The following is a 19,516-nucleotide window of genomic DNA, read 5'->3' as shown; positions in this document are numbered from 1 at the left end:
AGCCTACTAATATGGACATTTCTTTAGTATCTAGCCTTCTAATATGGACATTTATTTAGTATCTAGCCTACTAATATGGACATTTCTTTAGTATCTAGCCTACTAATATGAACATTTATTTAGTATCTAGCCTACTAATATGGACATTTCTTTAGTATACAGCCTACTAATATGGACATTTCTTTAGTATCTAGCCTACTAATATGGACATTTCTTTAGTATCTAGCCTACTAATATGGACATTTCTTTAGTATCTAGCCTACTAATTTGGACATTTCTTTAGTATCTAGCCTACTAATATGGACATTTATTTAGTATCTAGCCTACTAATATGGACATTTCTTTAGTATACAGCCTACTAATATGGACATTTCTTTAGTATCTAGCCTACTAATATGGACATTTCTTTAGTATACAGCCTACTAATATGGACATTTCTTTAGTATACAGCCTACTAATATGGACATTTCTTTAGTATCTAGCCTACTAATATGGACATTTCTTTAGTATCTAGCCAATATGGACAATTCTTTAGTATCTAGCCTACTAATATGGACATTTCTTTAGTATCTAGCCTACTAATATGGACATTTCTTTAGTATCTAGCCTACTAATATGGACATTTCTTTAGTATACAGCCTACTAATATGGACATTTCTTTAGTATCTAGCCTACTAATATGGACATTTCTTTAGTATACAGCCTACTAATATGGACATTTCTTTAGTATCTAGCCTACTAATATGGACATTTCTTTAGTATACAGCCTACTAATATGGACATTTCTTTAGTATACAGCCTACTAATATGGACATTTCTTTAGTATACAGCCTACTAATATGGACATTTCTTTAGTATCTAGCCTACTAATATGGACATTTCTTTAGTATACAGCCTACTAATATGGACATTTCTTTAGTATACAGCCTACTAATATAGACATTTCTTTAGTATACAGCCTACTAATATGGACATTTCTTTAGTATCTAGCCTACTAATATGGACATTTCTTTAGTATCTAGCCGACTAATTTGGACATTTCTTTAGTATCTAGCCTACTAATTTGGACATTTCTTTAGTATCTAGCCTACTAATATGGACATTTCTTTACTATCTAGCCTACTAATATGGACATTTCTTTAGTATCTAGCCTACTAATATGGACATTTCTTTAGTTTCTAGCCTACTAATATGGACATTTCTTTAGTATCTAGCCTACTAATTTGGACATTTCTTTAGTATCTAGCCTACTAATATGGACATTTCTTTAGTATCTAGCCTACTAATATGGACATTTCTTTAGTATCTAGCCAATATGGACAATTCTTTAGTATCTAGCCTACTAATATGGACATTTCTTTAGTATCTAGCCTACTAATATGGACATTTCTTTAGTATCTAGCCTACTAATATGGACATTTCTTTAGTATCTAGCCTACTAATATGGACATTTCTTTAGTATCTAGCCTACTAATATGGACATTTCTTTAGTATCTAGCCTACTAATATGGACATTTCTTTAGTATCTAGCCTACTAATATGGACATTTCTTTAGTATCTAGCCTTCTAATATGGACATTTCTTTAGTGTCTAGCTAACTAATATGGACATTTCTTTAGTATCTAGCCTACTAATATGGACATTTCTTTAGTATCTAGCCTACTAATATGGACATTTCTTTAGTATCTAGCCTACTAATATGGACATTTCTTTAGTATCTAGCCTTCTAATATGGACATTTCTTTAGTGTCTAGCCTACTAATATGGACATTTCTTTAGTATCTAGCCTACTAATATGGACATTTCTTTAGTATCTAGCCTACTAATATGGACATTTCTTTAGTATACAGCCTACTAATATGGACATTTCTTTAGTATCTAGCCTTCTAATATGGACATTTCTTTAGTATCTAGCTAACTAATATGGACATTTCTTTAGTATCTAGCCTACTAATATGGACATTTCTTTAGTATCTAGCCTACTAATATGGACATTTCTTTAGTATCTAGCCTACTAATATGGACATTTCTTTAGTATCTAGCCTACTAATATGGACATTTCTTTAGTATCTAGCCTACTAATATGGACATTTCTTTAGTATCTAGCCTAATAATATGGACATTTCTTTAGTATCTAGCCTACTAATATGGACATTTCTTTAGTATCTAGCCTTCTAATATGGACATTTCTTTAGTATCTAGCTAACTAATATGGACATTTCTTTAGTATCTAGCCTACTAATATGGACATTTCTTTAGTATCTAGCCTACTAATATGGACATTTCTTTAGTATACAGCCTACTAATATGGACATTTCTTTAGTATCTAGCTAACTAATATGGACATTTCTTTAGTATCTAGCCTACTAATATGGACATTTCTTTGGTATCTAGCCTACTAATATGGACATTTATTTAGTATCTAGCCTACTAATATGGACATTTATTTAGTATCTAGCCTACTAATATGGACATTTCTTTAGTATCTAGCTAACTAATATGGACATTTCTTTAGTATCTAGCCTACTAATATGGACATTTCTTTAGTATCTAGCCTACTAATATGGACATTTCTTTAGTATCTAGCCTACTAATATGGACATTTCTTTAGTATCTAGCTAACTAATATGGACATTTCTTTAGTATACAGCCTACTAATATGGACATTTCTTTAGTATCTAGCCTACTAATATGGACATTTCTTTAGTATCTAGCTAACTAATATGGACATTTCTTTAGTATCTAGCCTACTAATATGGACATTTCTTTAGTATCTAGCCTACTAATATGGACATTTCTTTAGTATCTAGCCTACTAATATGGACATTTCTTTAGTATCTAGCCTACTAATATGGACATTTCTTTAGTATCTAGCCTTCTAATATGGACATTTCTTTAGTATCTAGCTAACTAATATGGACATTTCTTTAGTATCTAGCCTACTAATATGGACATTTCTTTAGTATCTAGCCTACTAATTTGGACATTTCTTTAGTATCTAGCCTACTAATATGGACATTTCTTTAGTATCTAGCTAACTAATATGGACATTTCTTTAGTATCTAGCCTACTAATATGGACATTTCTTTAGTATCTAGCCTACTAATATGGACATTTCTTTAGTATACAGCCTACTAATTTGGACATTTCTTTAGTATCTAGCCTACTAATATGGACATTTCTTTAGTATCTAGCTAACTAATATGGACATTTCTTTAGTATCTAGCCTACTAATATGGACATTTCTTTAGTATCTAGCCTACTAATATGGACATTTCTTTAGTATCTAGCCTACTAATATGGACATTCCTTTAGTATACAGCCTACTAATTTGGACATTCTTTAGTATCTAGCCTACTAATATGGACATTTCTTTAGTATACAGCCTACTAATATGGACATTTCTTTAGTATCTAGCCTACTAATATGGACATTTCTTTAGTATCTAGCCTACTAATATGGACATTTCTTTAGTATCTAGCCTACTAATTTGGACATTTCTTTAGTATCTAGCCTACTAATATGGACATTTATTTAGTATCTAGCCTACTAATATGGACATTTCTTTAGTATACAGCCTACTAATATGGACATTTCTTTAGTATCTAGCCTTCTAATATGGACATTTATTTAGTATCTAGCCTTCTAATATGGACATTTATTTAGTATCTAGCCTACTAATATGGACATTTATTTAGTATCTAGCCTACTAATATGGACATTTATTTAGTATCTAGCCTACTAATATGGACATTTCTTTAGTATACAGCCTACTAATATGGACATTTCTTTAGTATCTAGCCTTCTAATATGGACATTTATTTAGTATCTAGCCTACTAATATGGACATTTCTTTAGTATACAGCCTACTAATATGGACATTTCTTTAGTATCTAGCCTTCTAATATGGACATTTATTTAGTATCTAGCCTACTAATATGGACATTTCTTTAGTATCTAGCCTACTAATATGGACATTTATTTAGTATCTAGCCTACTAATATGGACATTTCTTTAGTATACAGCCTACTAATATGGACATTTCTTTAGTATCTAGCCTTCTAATATGGACATTTATTTAGTATCTAGCCTTCTAATATGGACATTTATTTAGTATCTAGCCTTCTAATATGGACATTTATTTAGTATCTAGCCTACTAATATGGACATTTCTTTAGTATCTAGCCTTCTAATATGGACATTTATTTGGTATCTAGCCTACTAATATGGACATTTATTTAGTATCTAGCCTACTAATATGGACATTTCTTTAGTATACAGCCTACTAATATGGACATTTCTTTAGTATCTAGCCTACTAATATGGACATTTCTTTAGTATCTAGCCTACTAATATGGACATTTCTTTAGTATCTAGCCTACTAATATGGACATTTCTTTAGTATCTAGCCTACTAATATGGACATTTCTTTAGTATCTAGCCTACTAATATGGACATTTCTTTAGTATCTAGCCTTCTAATATGGACATTTATTTAGTATCTAGCCTACTAATATGGACATTTCTTTAGTATCTAGCCTACTAATATGGACATTTATTTAGTATCTAGCCTACTAATATGGACATTTCTTTAGTATACAGCCTACTAATATGGACATTTCTTTAGTATCTAGCCTACTAATATGGACATTTCTTTAGTATCTAGCCTACTAATATGGACATTTCTTTAGTATCTAGCCTACTAATTTGGACATTTCTTTAGTATCTAGCCTACTAATATGGACATTTATTTAGTATCTAGCCTACTAATATGGACATTTCTTTAGTATACAGCCTACTAATATGGACATTTCTTTAGTATCTAGCCTACTAATATGGACATTTCTTTAGTATCTAGCCTACTAATATGGACATTTCTTTAGTATCTAGCCTACTAATTTGGACATTTCTTTAGTATCTAGCTTACTAATATGGACATTTATTTAGTATCTAGCCTACTAATATGGACATTTCTTTAGTATCTAGCCTACTAATATGGACATTTCTTTAGTATCTAGCCTACTAATATGGACATTTCTTTAGTATCTAGCCTACTAATATGGACATTTATTTAGTATCTAGCCTACTAATATGGACATTTCTTTAGTATACAGCCTACTAATATGGACATTTCTTTAGTATCTAGCCTACTAATATGGACATTTCTTTAGTATCTAGCCTACTAATTTGGACATTTCTTTAGTATCTAGCCTACTAATATGGACATTTCTTTAGTATCTAGCCTACTAATATGGACATTTCTTTAGTATCTAGCCTACTAATATGGACATTTCTTTAGTATCTAGCCTACTAATATGGACATTTCTTTAGTATCTAGCCTACTAATATGGACATTTCTTTAGTATCTAGCCTACTAATATGGACATTTATTTAGTATCTAGCCTACTAATATGGACATTTCTTTAGTATACAGCCTACTAATATGGACATTTCTTTAGTATACAGCCTACTAATATGGACATTTTTTTAGTATCTAGCCTACTACATGTAATATGGACATTTCTTTAGTATACAGCCTACTAATATGGACATTTCTTTAGTATCTAGCCTACTAATATGGACATTTCTTTAGTATCTAGCCTACTAATATGGACAATCAGTTTACACCAGACTAATAATGCAGGCATTACATACATTACATTACATTATTGACTATATGTTTACTCCTTAGCCAACACTAGTGATGCCTAGATCCACTACTGAATATGGTAGTTAGTAATCATAGTCCTTGTTAAATATTCAATATACTTGGGACTATGATAACTCACTACCATGTTCTAAGCATTATATTTATTGGTCTTAGTAGCTTTTTTACTACTGAGTGCCCCTTAGCTTACTAAAGTTGACACACACCATCTCTTGGCTTACAATGTGTACTACTTAGCCTACTTAGTTTATTTCATGGTTGTCATCATATAACATAGAATTTAAACATTTCACTGAATCACAGAATTTGACTGAATCACAGTTTGAAATAAAAATTATAACCCAGTACCTACTTTTCAGATTGGAATTCTTTCATCAAAAACAAACTCATTAAAAACCTGTATTATTTTGCTTGAGGTAACTATATATTTAAGACTTTCAAACATTTAACATTTTTTTAGCAGTATATCCCGGCATACTGTATATAAACACAATGAGTAAAAACAAAATTACTAAAACTGCTGTAATTTTACAGAGAATGACTCGAAATAAACAAACAAGAAATAGCAAAGCTTTCAGGGGCATCAATAAATACATGAACGTAGTGTCTGGGCGGCTATGGGAAAAAAGAAAGAAACAGCACAATCAGTACATACATATAGTGTTAGTTATAGCTAGTATAGCAATAGTGTTGGTAATGATTGGTAGAGAAAAAGATATTGGTCGTGTAGACACATAGTGGTTATAATTATCATTGGTTTAGCAATAGCATTAGGTATGGCTGGTGCAATAGAAGCCATAGTTACAACAGATATAGCAATAATGTTAGTTGTATAGAAAGAGTGTTAGTTATGGCTGGCTTAGCAATATTGTTAGTTGTGGCTGGTGTAGAAATAGTGTTAGTTGTGGTTGGTGTAGAAATAGTGTTAGTTGTAGCTGGTGTAGAAATAGTGTTAGTTGTGGTTGGTGTAGCAATATTGTTAGTTGTGGCTGGTGTAGAAATAGTGTTAGTTGTAGCTGGTGTAGAAATAGTGTTAGTTGTGGCTGGTGTAGAAATGGTGTCAGTTATGGCTGGTGTAGCAATATTGTTAGTTGTGGCTGGTGTAACAGTATTATTAGTTATGGCTTGTGTAGCAATATTGTTAGTTGAGGCTGGCATAGCAATATTGCTAGTTGTGGCTGGTGTAGCAATAGTGATAGTTGTGGCTGGTGTAACAATATTATTAGTTATGGCTTGTGTAGCAATATTGTTAGTTGAGGCTGGCATAGCAATATTGCTAGTTGTGGCTGGTGTAGCAATAGTGATAGTTGTGGCTGGTGTAGCGATAGTGTTAGTTATGGCTGATCTAGCAACATTGTAAGTTGTGGCTGGTGTAGAATAAGTGTTAGTTACAGCTGGTGTAGCATTATTGTTAGCTATAGCTGGTGTACCAATATTGTTAGTTGTGGCTGGTGTAGCAATATTGTTAGTTGAGGCTGGTGTAGCAATATTGCTAGTTGTGGCTGGTGTAGCAATAGTGATAGTTGTGGCTTGTGTAGAGAAGTGTTAGCTATGGCTGGTGTAGCAATAGTGTTAGTTATGGCTGGTCTAGCAACATTGTAAGTTGTTGGTGTAGGTGTAGAATTAGTGTTAGTTACAGCTGGTGTAGCATTAGTGTTAGTTACAGCTGGTGTAGCATTAGTGTTAGCTATAGCTGGTGTACCAATATTGTTAGTTGTGGCGGGTGTACCAATATTATTAGTTATGGCTGGTGTAGCAATAATGTTAGTTATGGCTGGTCTAGCAACATTGTAAGTTGTGGCTGGTGTAGAATTAGTGTTAGTTACAGCTGGTGTAGCATTAGTGTTAGCTATAGCTGGTGTACCAATATTGCTAGTTATGGCTGGTGTACCAATATTGTTAGTTATGGCTGGTCTACCAACATTGTAAATTGTGGCTGGTGTAGAATTAGTGTTAGTTACAGCTGGTATAGCATTAGTGTTAGCTATAGCTAGTGTACCAATATTGTTAGTTGTTGCTGGTGTTGACTGATGTTAGTTACAGGGCACGCCTGACTTACCATTCGCTGACCTTGATAAAAATCACAAAATAAAAGAGGGCACCTGGTCGAGCAAATAACTATATCTTTGTTAAAATGTATGCACCTACAGTCTACAACTTGAGATTGAGAAATTCAGAAATACTGCAACACTGCAGCACACATTGAGAAATACTGCAACACTGGCACACATTGAGAAATACTGCAACGCTAGCACACATTGAGAAACTCTGCAACGCTGCAGCACACATTGAGAAATACTGCAACACATTGAGAAATACTGCAACACAGCAGCAAACATTGAGAAATACTGCAACACTGGCACACATTGAGAAATACTGCAACACTGCAGCACACATTGAGAAATACAGTAACACTGGCACACATTGAGAAATACTGCAACGCTAGCACACATTGAGAAACTCTGCAACGCTGCAGCACACATTGAGAAATACTGCAACACATTGAGAAATACTGCAACACGGCAGCAAACATTGAGAAATACTGCAACACTGGCACACATTGAGAAATACTGCAACGCTAGCACACATTGAGAAACTGCAACACTGCAGCACACATTGAGACATACTGCAACACATTGAGAAATACTGCAACACTGCAGCACACATTGAGAAATACTGTAACACTGGCACACATTGAGAAACTCTGCAACACTGGCACACATTGAGAAATACTGCAACACATTGAGAAATACTGCAACACTGCAGCACACATTGAGAAATACTGCAACACATTGAGAAATACTGCAACACTGCAGCACACATTGAGAAATACTGCAACACTGGCTCACATTGAGAAATACTATAACACTGGCACACATTGAGAAATACTGCAACACTGCACACATTGAGAAACTTTGCAACACTGGCACACATTGAGAAATACTGCAACACTGGCACACATTGAGGAATACTGCAACACTGCAGCACACATTGAGAAATACTGCAACACTGGTACATATTGAGAAATACTGCAACTCGGCAGCACACATTGAGAAATACTGCAACACTGCAACACATTGAGAAATACTGCAATACTGGTACACAATGTGACATACAGATATCTCAGAAGATATACATGCACTCATATTTATTGGCATATATTGAGTAATAAACAAAGACTAACTTAATTACAGAGTTACTAATAATGTAGCTTCTCCTGGTCATCTTAAAACATATGGTTAGTAGGTGTGCTTTCAGGATGAAACATCCCAAGTCTTGTGATCCATTAAGCACTAGGCAACTAGAGATTTTTCCAAAAACATTGTGTTGTATACCGCCCTCACAGTTAGTATGCACCATATCATTCACTTATTACAATGATACTAAGTAATTGATTGTTGTTTTGCTAAAAAATAAAAACATTGCTGCCACCAAAGTAGTCTGTAAATGAAGTCATACAGGACACAATAGATCAGCAGCAACAAACTGTCCTTCAACCTAAACAGCAAGAGAATGTGTATGTGTGTGTGTGTGTGTGTGTACTTGGATTGCTATATGTTGCGAGGACAAAAATACAGATATATAGCTACTTCCGAGGACATACACACCTTCCGAGGACCTTTTTCATAGTCCTCGGAAAACATAATTTATATTAATAGTTAATTCGATTATTAATACGTTTTGCGTAGCTTAGGTTTAGTATCGGGGGAAGGTATGGTTCACGTTATATTAATATTAATATAATTATACCATACCTTACCCCGATACTAAACCTAAGCTTCGCAAACATTTCTATGTTCAGTCACGGGATATTCAACTCTTGTTTAATTAAACTTAATTAAAATGCAATTCTCCATTGTATTGCATTGTAATTGAGTTTAATTAAACTCTAATTAAAACGCAACCCTATATAGGAACGCGTTTTAATCGAGTTCATATCGCAACTATATTAAAATTTAATTCAACTATATTAAAAGTTAATCCAATGAAGTCCTCGGAACATATTGCAATACAAGTACATGTATGTGTGTGTGTGTGTGTGTGTGTGTGTGTGTGTGTGTGTGTGAAGTAGACATTACTAAAAACTCACTTTGGTTTTTCCAATGCATCAGGATCACTTCTTCCCAGGCCAGCTGGGTTCTTTTCAGCTTCTTCCTCTGACAGCAGATGAAGTTCTGCTTCTACTTTACCCTGAAAAAACAAACAAAGTAACATTCTTTCTTAATTTGTTTCAAGACTGAGAATGACAGGATAATGTAAATAATTAAATAATTGGCAGTTTGATAATTTTATGTCTTTGTCTCTTTAACTGTTAACAAAACTTTTTATTTTCACTGACTCTACATGAAAATGTGTCTCAGTGAAAGCACATGCAACACTTTATAATATTGCTACAACATGCTGAATTGATTTACATAATCTATGAGTGTTGCACATATTGTCTATAGTTACCGTCAACTCATCTTCATCACCATTCTCATCTTTAGCTGCAAATGGCCACCATCCTTTGATTCGCTTCAGTTTAAAAAGTGAAACTTGAGGAACTGATCCATCAGTTTTCAACATATCCAAAGAACACTGCTTTGCTGACTTGGCTCCACGCGGAAACCTATTTAAATCCAGAGTTACGGCCCCTGAAATAGACACATAGTTAAGTCAGATTATATTTGATACAGCAGCAGCTTTTGTTACCCAATTAAAATGCTGTGTCGTACAGATGAAATTTTTAGATTATTGATGAAGTAAATTAATTACCGTAAAAATGTGATCTGTTAACACTAATTTTGACCAAAAAAAAGCAGTGATTTTTTTCCCTAAAGCTGTTGATTTACAATTTTCGAAAGGTAAACTGAGGCTGGAGGAAGTATTGAAATCTTTCACGGTCGCCAACAAGTCATGTCGAAAAATAGTTTGCCCGTTCACACTCCAATTACGGTAGTCTCAATGAAACTGATTATTCAGAAAAGTTAAACATATATTCAATGACCAGGTTTCACGACTTGACGATCCCATTTTTGGCGTTTCTAAAACTACTACTCAAAAGAAATATGGATTACTTCAGTATTGCAACATCAAGGTTCATCCTGAGTAAATAACAGAATAGAAAACTTTGATCACTTTTCCTTACATTTTAGATCCAAAAATTGCACAGTGCATCTTTTTTTCATTTTTGGTATCCTAACTTTATATTAATGAACATGAGATGAACATGACATATACAGTAGTCTTCAATTTGGCTTTAACCTCCTCACATGTAAACCGATTTGTGATTTTTATTCAGAAAACACAGCAGCAGACACAATGAAATATCAGTATGTTTTGATTGATTGAGTGTGCCAGCAGAATTTAGACTAATCTATGGTATTAAAAACATGAACGTGGCTGGAATATATACTGAAAGAACAAGCAAACTAACCTAAGAAGTCATCTGCTGAGAAATGGTCAGCATCCCAAACTTGTAAATTGAGTCTTGGAGGAATTTTGTATTCCGACTCATCCCAGGAAAACAATGATTCCTTCTTAGATATAACAATCTTCTCCTCAGCAGCAAGGTACTCAAACGGGAAAACAAACCTCCAGTTGAAATTCCCCTCTCCTGTCAGAGACCTAGTATGCAAATTAAGTAAGAAACAGAGCGATATGCAGATGAGATGCATATTTGGTGATAATAAAAAACTACTTTTATGGAGTAAATTTAGTAATAAAAGTTACTAATAAAAATAGCAAAAGCCAAAAAGAAAAAAATATTATATGTTTTTAGTTCTGAGATACACCCCTTCACTGTTTGTCCTAAACCAACACCAAATCAGTCTCAGTAATTCACCGTTTGTCCTAAACCAACACCAAATCAGTCTCAGTAATTCACTGTTTGTCCTAAACCAACACCAAATCAGTCTCAGTAATTCACTGTTTGTCCTAAACCAACACCAAATCAGTCTCAGTAACTCACATGTGATTTGAATGAGTGCATCTGAACACATGGTTATAGTAGCATACCCTTATCTACAACTATAGTTCAAATAATGTTTGACCTCTGACCTGTAATGGATATCTGTGTTCTGTACATCATCTTGACTTCCTTTCAGCCACCTACATTAGAAATGATTTCAGACATGTTGCAAATAATGTTTCAAATCTATTCATAAAAACATTTAATCAGAGAAATATAATCATTCTAAAAATTTAAATAATGACTTATTGTTTTTGGATAGACGCTACTCCATTTGACTTCACCCATTTTAACATAGATGTCATAGCACTTGAAAATACATGTCACTTTCAAAGGTCATTCACTCCCTTTGACATAGGTGTAAATCATTTTGACCTTTGACATAGCTGTAATTCTTTTTTACCTTTGGCAAGGGTAATCTTTTTGACCTTTGACATGGTTGTAATTCCCTTTGACCTTTGACATGGGTATAATTCCCTTTGACAAGAAAGTAATCTCCTTTTGATATATGTGTAAATTCTGACCTTACCCTTTGACATAGATGTCACTCATCTTCTCTCCCGTAAAGAAAGCATCATCTTCTAAGACAACATCATCAGTATTCCATATAATACATCTCAATTCATATTTCTTTGGTTTCCGTGGTGATATATCAACTGGAGCTCCGGGACATGGCATATCCATCGGAAATATATCAACCCACATTTCAACTTTTCCCTACAAATATCAAATATAACAATCTTGTTAAAATTACTATAATAATAATTTATACTGGTATAACAATTATTTTGGTGATGCCAGGGAATCTGATTATACAATGTAGTTAGGAGAAAAATCTGTGATTTGAGAAGCTGGTACAAAATTACTTGAACAAGAAGTATACTGAGTGAAAGTTTGGTGGAATCTTAGAGCGCTGGTCAAAAGAATGACTAGGTAGGAAAACTTAGAGTGGATATTGTAATGAAAGATGAGAATAAAAGAAAACTTGTTGACAATCTCAAAGGGATGATATGTTAGGGTTCAGCAGCATCCCAATTATACATACCTGTTCAATTCCGGGTTTAGCAGGGTTATAAAGTGGTCTTGTTTCTACATGTTCTGGTACCAATTTGCTTCCAACTTTAGGAATTTCATCAAAATGTTTCAAAGCTTCCAAAGCCAGGTGTTCATCAGTTGGTTTCTTGTGACCTACATAGATCATTGAAATGTCATAATCTTTTTCACATAAAACACACTTTCCTCAAGCAATCCTATGGAACTATCCCAGGGATATCTGACAATACCATGATACATTGATTCCACAATCCCATTAAACTGTCCCAACAATTTCATTATGCTATGGAACTCTTCCATTGATCACAGATTGCCATAGAGCTATCCCAGAGTTCTTACAATACCATGGAAGTAGTCCAGGGATCCCACAATTCCATGGAACTATTCCAGAGATTCCACAATTCCAATGAACTATCCCAGAAATTACACAATTCCATGGAAGTAGAACATGGATCTTACAATGCATAGGGAACGCAATGGTATGGAACTACCATATTTTGGTTTATTTTGAGTCCATCCAGCCAGAAACAAAAGTTAGCAACACAAGTTAGCATTCCCACATGAATATTATCTTACCTATGAAATTTTTCAACATCTCTACAAAAATATTTTTCACCTAGGGAGTACTGTCACATCAATACAAAGATTATCTCACCTAGGGAGTATTTTCACATCAATATGAAGATTATCTCACCTAGGGAGTATTTTCACATCAATATGAAGATTATCTCACCTAGTGAGTATTCTCACATCAATATGACAATTACCTTAACCTAGGGAGTATCCGCATATCATTACAAAGATTATCTTACCTAGGGAGTTTTCCTACTTCAATACAAAGCTTATCTCACCTAGGAAAGTTTCCTACATCAATATGAATGTTATCTTACATAGGGAGTATTCTGACATAAATATGAATGTTATCTTACCTAGGAAGTATTCAAACATCAATATGAAGATTATCTTACCTAGGGAGTATTCTGACATCAATATGAATTTTATCTTACCTAGGAAGTTTTCCCACATCAATATGAATATTATCTTACCTAAGGAGTATTCTGACATCAATATGAAGATTATCTCACCTAGGGAGTATTTTCACATCAATATGAAGATTATCTCACCTAGGGAGTATTCTCACATCAATATGACGATTACCTTACCTAGGGAGTATTCGCATATCATTACAAAGATTATCTTACCTAGGGAGTTTTCCTACTTCAATACAAAGCTTATCTCACCTAGGAAAGTTTTCTACATCAATATGAATGTTATCTTACCTAGGGAGTATTCTGACATCAATATGAAGATTATCTTACCTAGGGAGTATTCTGACATCAATATGAATTTTATCTTACCTAGGAAGTTTTGCCACATCAATATGAATATTATCTTACCTAGGGAGTATTCTGACATCAATATGAAGATTATCTTACCTAGGGAGTATTCTGACATCAATATGAATTTTATCTTGCCTAGGAAGTTTTCCCACATCAATATGAATATTATCTTACCTAGGGAGTATTCTGACATCAATATGAATATTATCTTACCTAGGGAGTATTCTGACATCAATATGAATTTTATCTTGCCTAGGAAGTTTTCCCATATCAATATGAATATTATCTTACCTGGGGAGTATTCTGACATCAATATGAAGATTATCATACCTAGGGAGTATTCTGACATCAATATGAATTTTATCTTACCTAGGAAGTTTTGCCACATCAATATGAATATTATCTTACCTAGGGAGTATTCTGACATCAATATGAAGATTATCTTACCTAGGGAGCATTCTGACATCAATATGAATATTATCTTACCTAGGGAGTATTCTGACATCAATATGAATTTTATCTTGCCTAGGAAGTTTTCCCATATCAATATGAATATTATCTTACCTGGGGAGTATTCTGACATCAATATGAAGATTATCATACCTAGGGAGTATTCTGACATCAATATGAATTTTATCTTACCTAGGAAGTTTTGCCACATCAATATGAATATTATCTTACCTAGGGAGTATTCTGACATCAATATGAAGATTATCTTACCTAGGGAGCATTCTGACATCAATATGAAGATTATCTTACCTAGGGAGCATTGTGACATCAATATGAATGTTATCTTACCTAGGCTGTCTTTAATCACCACAGGAGCTACAAATACTTTGTCATTCAATGTAACACTGCCTTGTGGATCACCATGTTTGGATATCAAATCAGGAAGGTGTATGCCTTGCATGTGTGGTATATATCCATTGGGTTGGCTTCCTTTAGCAGCTTTATGAAAAGCATTTTGTTCTCAAATCATGAGTTGCCATAACCGTAAAACACCAAACCCAATATACAAGCTAGATGGACCCTTATATAAGTGATCAGTGAAATGACAATGACCCATGATGACAAAACCTTAATAATTCCAATGTTCTGTTTGTTTTCCATTTTCCATGGTGAAACAATAAACTGAAGATGAACAAACCCCACAATTATAAATAACAGAATACATCATGCTGAGTCATAATAGTGAAGATGAAGATACCCTTGTGCTGTAAACTCTGGTGCAGTGCAACCATCAAGCAACTGAGATTTAATAACTAGTTTAATGTTACAGCGCCCTCTACATGTTGTACTTGGAAATTGCTACAGAGGGGATCCCAAAGTTTGAAGTGAAGTCCATATCAGTACAGCCATGTGACCTGTCTATGCACAAAGTAAGTAAACAAAATACACAATATATAGAGGGCACACTGTAACCAGTGAAGTCAACTTGAGAACAACAACAAAAATAATCAACATGTACAAAACAAATCACCTTATTATCTCTCCCTACATAATGAATGATATAGGTAGCTTTTCCTTGAACCCTTAACAAGTTAGAAACTCTGGAGGTGGGGTGGCAGAATAAAAAATAATGCATAGATAAACAATCCAGGAAAACTTAGACCAATATCAGAAACCAACATTCTGGAAACATTAGCAAATTATTCATTGAAAAAAAAAATAGCGCAAACCAAAATTAAGTGAAGGAAAAAATATTTTGCATAGTTGTTGTGCCACCACCTCCCAAGAGTTTCTAATGATTCACTCCTAACTCACCATTTTCATCTTCTACATCTGTTCTACCAGTGTAAGACTGATCAGCAACCCGTACTTTAGAGTGTGTGTAATGGGGGCCATCCACTTTAAATTCTTTGCATAGTTTAGCTAGTATCTGTGTAGGTTTCATTGGATCTCTCCATGTATTGTAGCCATGTCTACAAAGTAATATCACATCAATATCTTAGTTTGGTTACAAATTACTGTAAATTGATTTTTATCATGCTAACATATAAAATCACAATAGATTCATTGCTTCACTTGCAAATTCATGAATTTAAAAACCCAGTACTCATACTCACAATATAAAAATAGTAAAATTGAATGTCAGTGCAAATAACCGTAACTGTTATTATATTAATATGTATTTTTTCATATTTGTTCCACCTTTAAGCAAAATAACATATGCCTGATTACAGTGAATTTCATGAAGGCATGATGTTTAGTAATAAGGAAAATAACACAAGTGCTATTACAGTGAATTCATGAAATTCACTGTAACTGAGAGACAGTCTACAAGTATAGCTAAACCAAATATATTTAATAACATATAGATTATAATTATGGATATTGACATAAATATAGACTGGCCCAGCCATGCAAATTTTACATTTTTTTTCTTTAAAATGTGGTTTGACACAAAATGACCACAACTGGTCGATTCTGCAGCATATCCATGACTACTTGTGGTAATTTTGCCTCAACACTGAGATTCTGCAACAGGAATTATCATATAAAACAACAAGCAATCTCTCTGCTGAGATAGCTCCGCTGTTAGCAATGCACATTTCAATTATAGAACAGAAGATATCATTAGAAAATGAACAATATGTATAGTATCAATGCAATGGGACTTGCTGTTTTCAACAAGAAGTCGAAAATATCATTATTTACCAAAAATGACAAAAATATTCAGCAAAATTAGAGAATTGAAGATATCATTACAAAACGAACAAATCTGAGAGAGGTCTACATGTAGTACCTATATATGTAATATCAAAGCAATTAGACTTGCGGTTTTTAACAAGAAGTTGAAAATATCACTTTTTACCAAAAATTACAAAAATATTCACCAAACTTAGAGAATTGAAGATATCATCACAAACGAACAAATCTGAGAGAGGTCCACATGTAGTACCTATAAATGTAATATCAAAGCAATTGGACTTGCGATTTTTAACAAGAAGTCGAAAATATCATTTTTTACCAAAAACGACAAAAATATTCACCAAATCAAGTCATTGTCAATGACACGTCCCCGTTCCGTTCATATTTGAGTGACATATACATTCAAAGCAGATCATGCCCGAAATGCACCTGCATATGTACAACACATTGTACTAAATCTGAACAAAATCTATCCATGCATGACTGAGATCCGGTTCCGGAATTGTGAAAATACGTGATTTTGATGCATTTTCGGCCTTAAAATGGCCATCATTCAGCTATTGTTAAGCGGATCATGAAACAAATGCACATATCTATTTGTGACATAATGTACCATGTGTGTGTGAAGTTTGAACTTGATCAATCCAGACATGTCTCGGATACGGATCCAGAACTGAATTCTTTAACAAAATGGCCGCCATTCAGCCATTTTGAACTTGATCCGAAAAAAAAAATGACGTGCATCAAGGTCCTATTATGTTTAATGTATGTACCAAATTTGAACGAAATCCGTCCATGCATAACTGAGATCCGGGTCCGGAATAGTGAAAATGTGCGATTTCAATGCATTTTCGGCCTTAAAGCGGCCCCCATTTGGCTATCGTTAATGAGATCATGAAACAAATGCACATACATATTTGTGACATGATGTACCTTGTGTGTGTGAAGTTTGAACTCGATCAATCCAGACATGCCTTGGATACGGATCCAGAACTGAATTCTTTAAAACAAAATGGCCGCCAGTCGGTTATTTCGAACTTGATCCGCAAAAAAAAAAGACGTGCATCAAGGTCCTATTATGTTTAATGTATGTACCAAATTTTAACGAAATCCGTCCATGCATAACTGAGATCCGGGTCCGGAATGGTGAAAATGTGCGATTTCAATGCATTTTCGGCCTTAAAGCGGCCGCCATTTGGCTATCGTTAATGAGATCATGAAAAAAATGCACATACATATTTGTGACATGATGTACCTTGTGTGTGTGAAGTTTGAACTCGATCAATCCAAGCATGTCTCAGATACGGATCCAGAACTGAATTCTTTAAAATAAAATGGCCGCCAGTTGGCCATTTCAAACCTGATCCAAAAAAAAAATGACGTGCATCAAGGTCCTATTATGTTTAATGTATGTACTAAATTTGAACAAAATCCGTCCATGCATAACTGAGATCCGGGTCCGGAATGGTGAAAATGTGCGATTTTGATGCATTTTCGGCCTTAAAATGGTCGCTATTCGGCTATCGTTAATCGGATCATGAAAAAAATGCATGTGCATATGTCCCATATAATGTGTGATGTATGAGTGAAGTTTGAACTTAATCGGTCCATGCATGTTCGAGATACAGGTGATCACGGACGCACGGACGCACGCACGGACGGACGGACGCACACAGGGCAAAACATAAGTCCCCGTTTTCGGACTACGTCCGAACGGGGACTAATTAGAGAATTGAAGATATCATTACACAATGAACAAATGTGAGAGAGGTCCACATGCAGTACCTATATATTTAATATCAAAGCAATTTGACTTGCGGTTTTTAACAAGAAGTTGAAAATATCACTTTTTACCAAAAATGACAAAAATATTCACCAAAATTAGAGAATTAAAGATATCATTGCCAAATGAACAAATCTGAGAGAGGTCCACATGTAGTACCTATATATGTAATATCAAAGTAATTGGACTTGCGGTTTTTAACAAGAAGTCGAAAATATCACTTTTTACCAAAAATGACAAAAATATTCACCAAAATTAGAGAATTAAAGATATCATTACAAAATGAACAAATCTGAGAGAGGTCCACATGTAGTACCTATATATGTAATATCAAAGCAATTGGACTTGCGGTTTTTAACAAGAAGTCGAAAATATCACTTTTTACCAAAAATGACAAAAATATTCACCAAAATTAGAGAATTAAAGATATCATTACAAAATGAACAAATCTGAGAGAGGTCCACATGTAGTACCTATATATGTAATATCAAAGCAATTGGACTTGCGGTTTTTAACAAAAAGTCGAAAATATCACTTTTTACCAAAAATGACAAAAATATTCACCAAAATCAGAGAATTGAAGATATGATTATGAAATGAACAAATCTGAGAGAGGTCTACCCAAGGTACATATACACGAAGTATCAAAGCATTCAGGCTTGTAGTTTTCAAGAAGAAGTCGAAAAAGTAAAACATTGATACGGACGACCACGGACGACCACGGACAATCACTCATATGATAAGCTTCGCTCGACAAAGTCAACAGCGGAGCTAATAAAATTACCACACTGGTCCAGTCTAACATAAATATTGAGTTTCAAATGAAATACATGACAGTATAGTTTACTGTTTATACTCAAATCCATTTCCTCAAATTTCTGTGTCTCTGACTTTGTCAAATGGAACATTAATACCATTTCATTGTTCCTCAATAAAATCCACTTTTATAAATACTCTAAAATACTTTATTCTAGCTTGAATTTATTTTCGCTGGAAAGATTTTTTTGGTGTTTTGTATGGAATTTATTTTCACTGATTTTTGTGAAATATATGGAAACAAGCAGCCTATCG

At 33.9% G+C, this 19,516-nt stretch overlaps 1 protein-coding gene across 13 annotated transcripts in view; it reads right to left on the bottom strand.

The window, feature by feature from the left end:
* LOC100329046 (otoferlin) overlaps positions 1 to 19,516 on the bottom strand; it is a 317,927-nt gene that overhangs the window by 47,947 nt on the left and 250,464 nt on the right. For 12 of the 13 annotated variants that reach the window (XM_085492732.1, XM_085492720.1, XM_085492725.1 and 9 more), the window contains 8 exons: positions 15,775 to 15,932; positions 14,809 to 14,958; positions 12,663 to 12,805; positions 12,147 to 12,334; positions 11,707 to 11,757; positions 11,084 to 11,274; positions 10,120 to 10,301; positions 9,758 to 9,858 (listed from right to left, as the gene is read on the bottom strand). In XM_085492732.1, the coding sequence (XP_085348858.1) occupies positions 9,758 to 9,858; positions 10,120 to 10,301; positions 11,084 to 11,274; positions 11,707 to 11,757; positions 12,147 to 12,334; positions 12,663 to 12,805; positions 14,809 to 14,958; positions 15,775 to 15,932 (1,164 nt within the window). The remainder of the gene's footprint in view (positions 1 to 9,757; positions 9,859 to 10,119; positions 10,302 to 11,083; positions 11,275 to 11,706; positions 11,758 to 12,146; positions 12,335 to 12,662; positions 12,806 to 14,808; positions 14,959 to 15,774; positions 15,933 to 19,516) is intronic. The other variant, XM_085492731.1, reaches the window with a different exon arrangement.

This window comes from Saccoglossus kowalevskii, chromosome 18 (genome assembly GCF_978046115.1).
Source record: "Saccoglossus kowalevskii chromosome 18, keSacKowa6.1, whole genome shotgun sequence".
NCBI lineage: Eukaryota > Metazoa > Hemichordata > Enteropneusta > Harrimaniidae > Saccoglossus > Saccoglossus kowalevskii.
The sequence above is the reverse complement of the archived record's forward strand: the minus strand, read 5'-3'. Positions and strand labels throughout refer to the sequence as shown.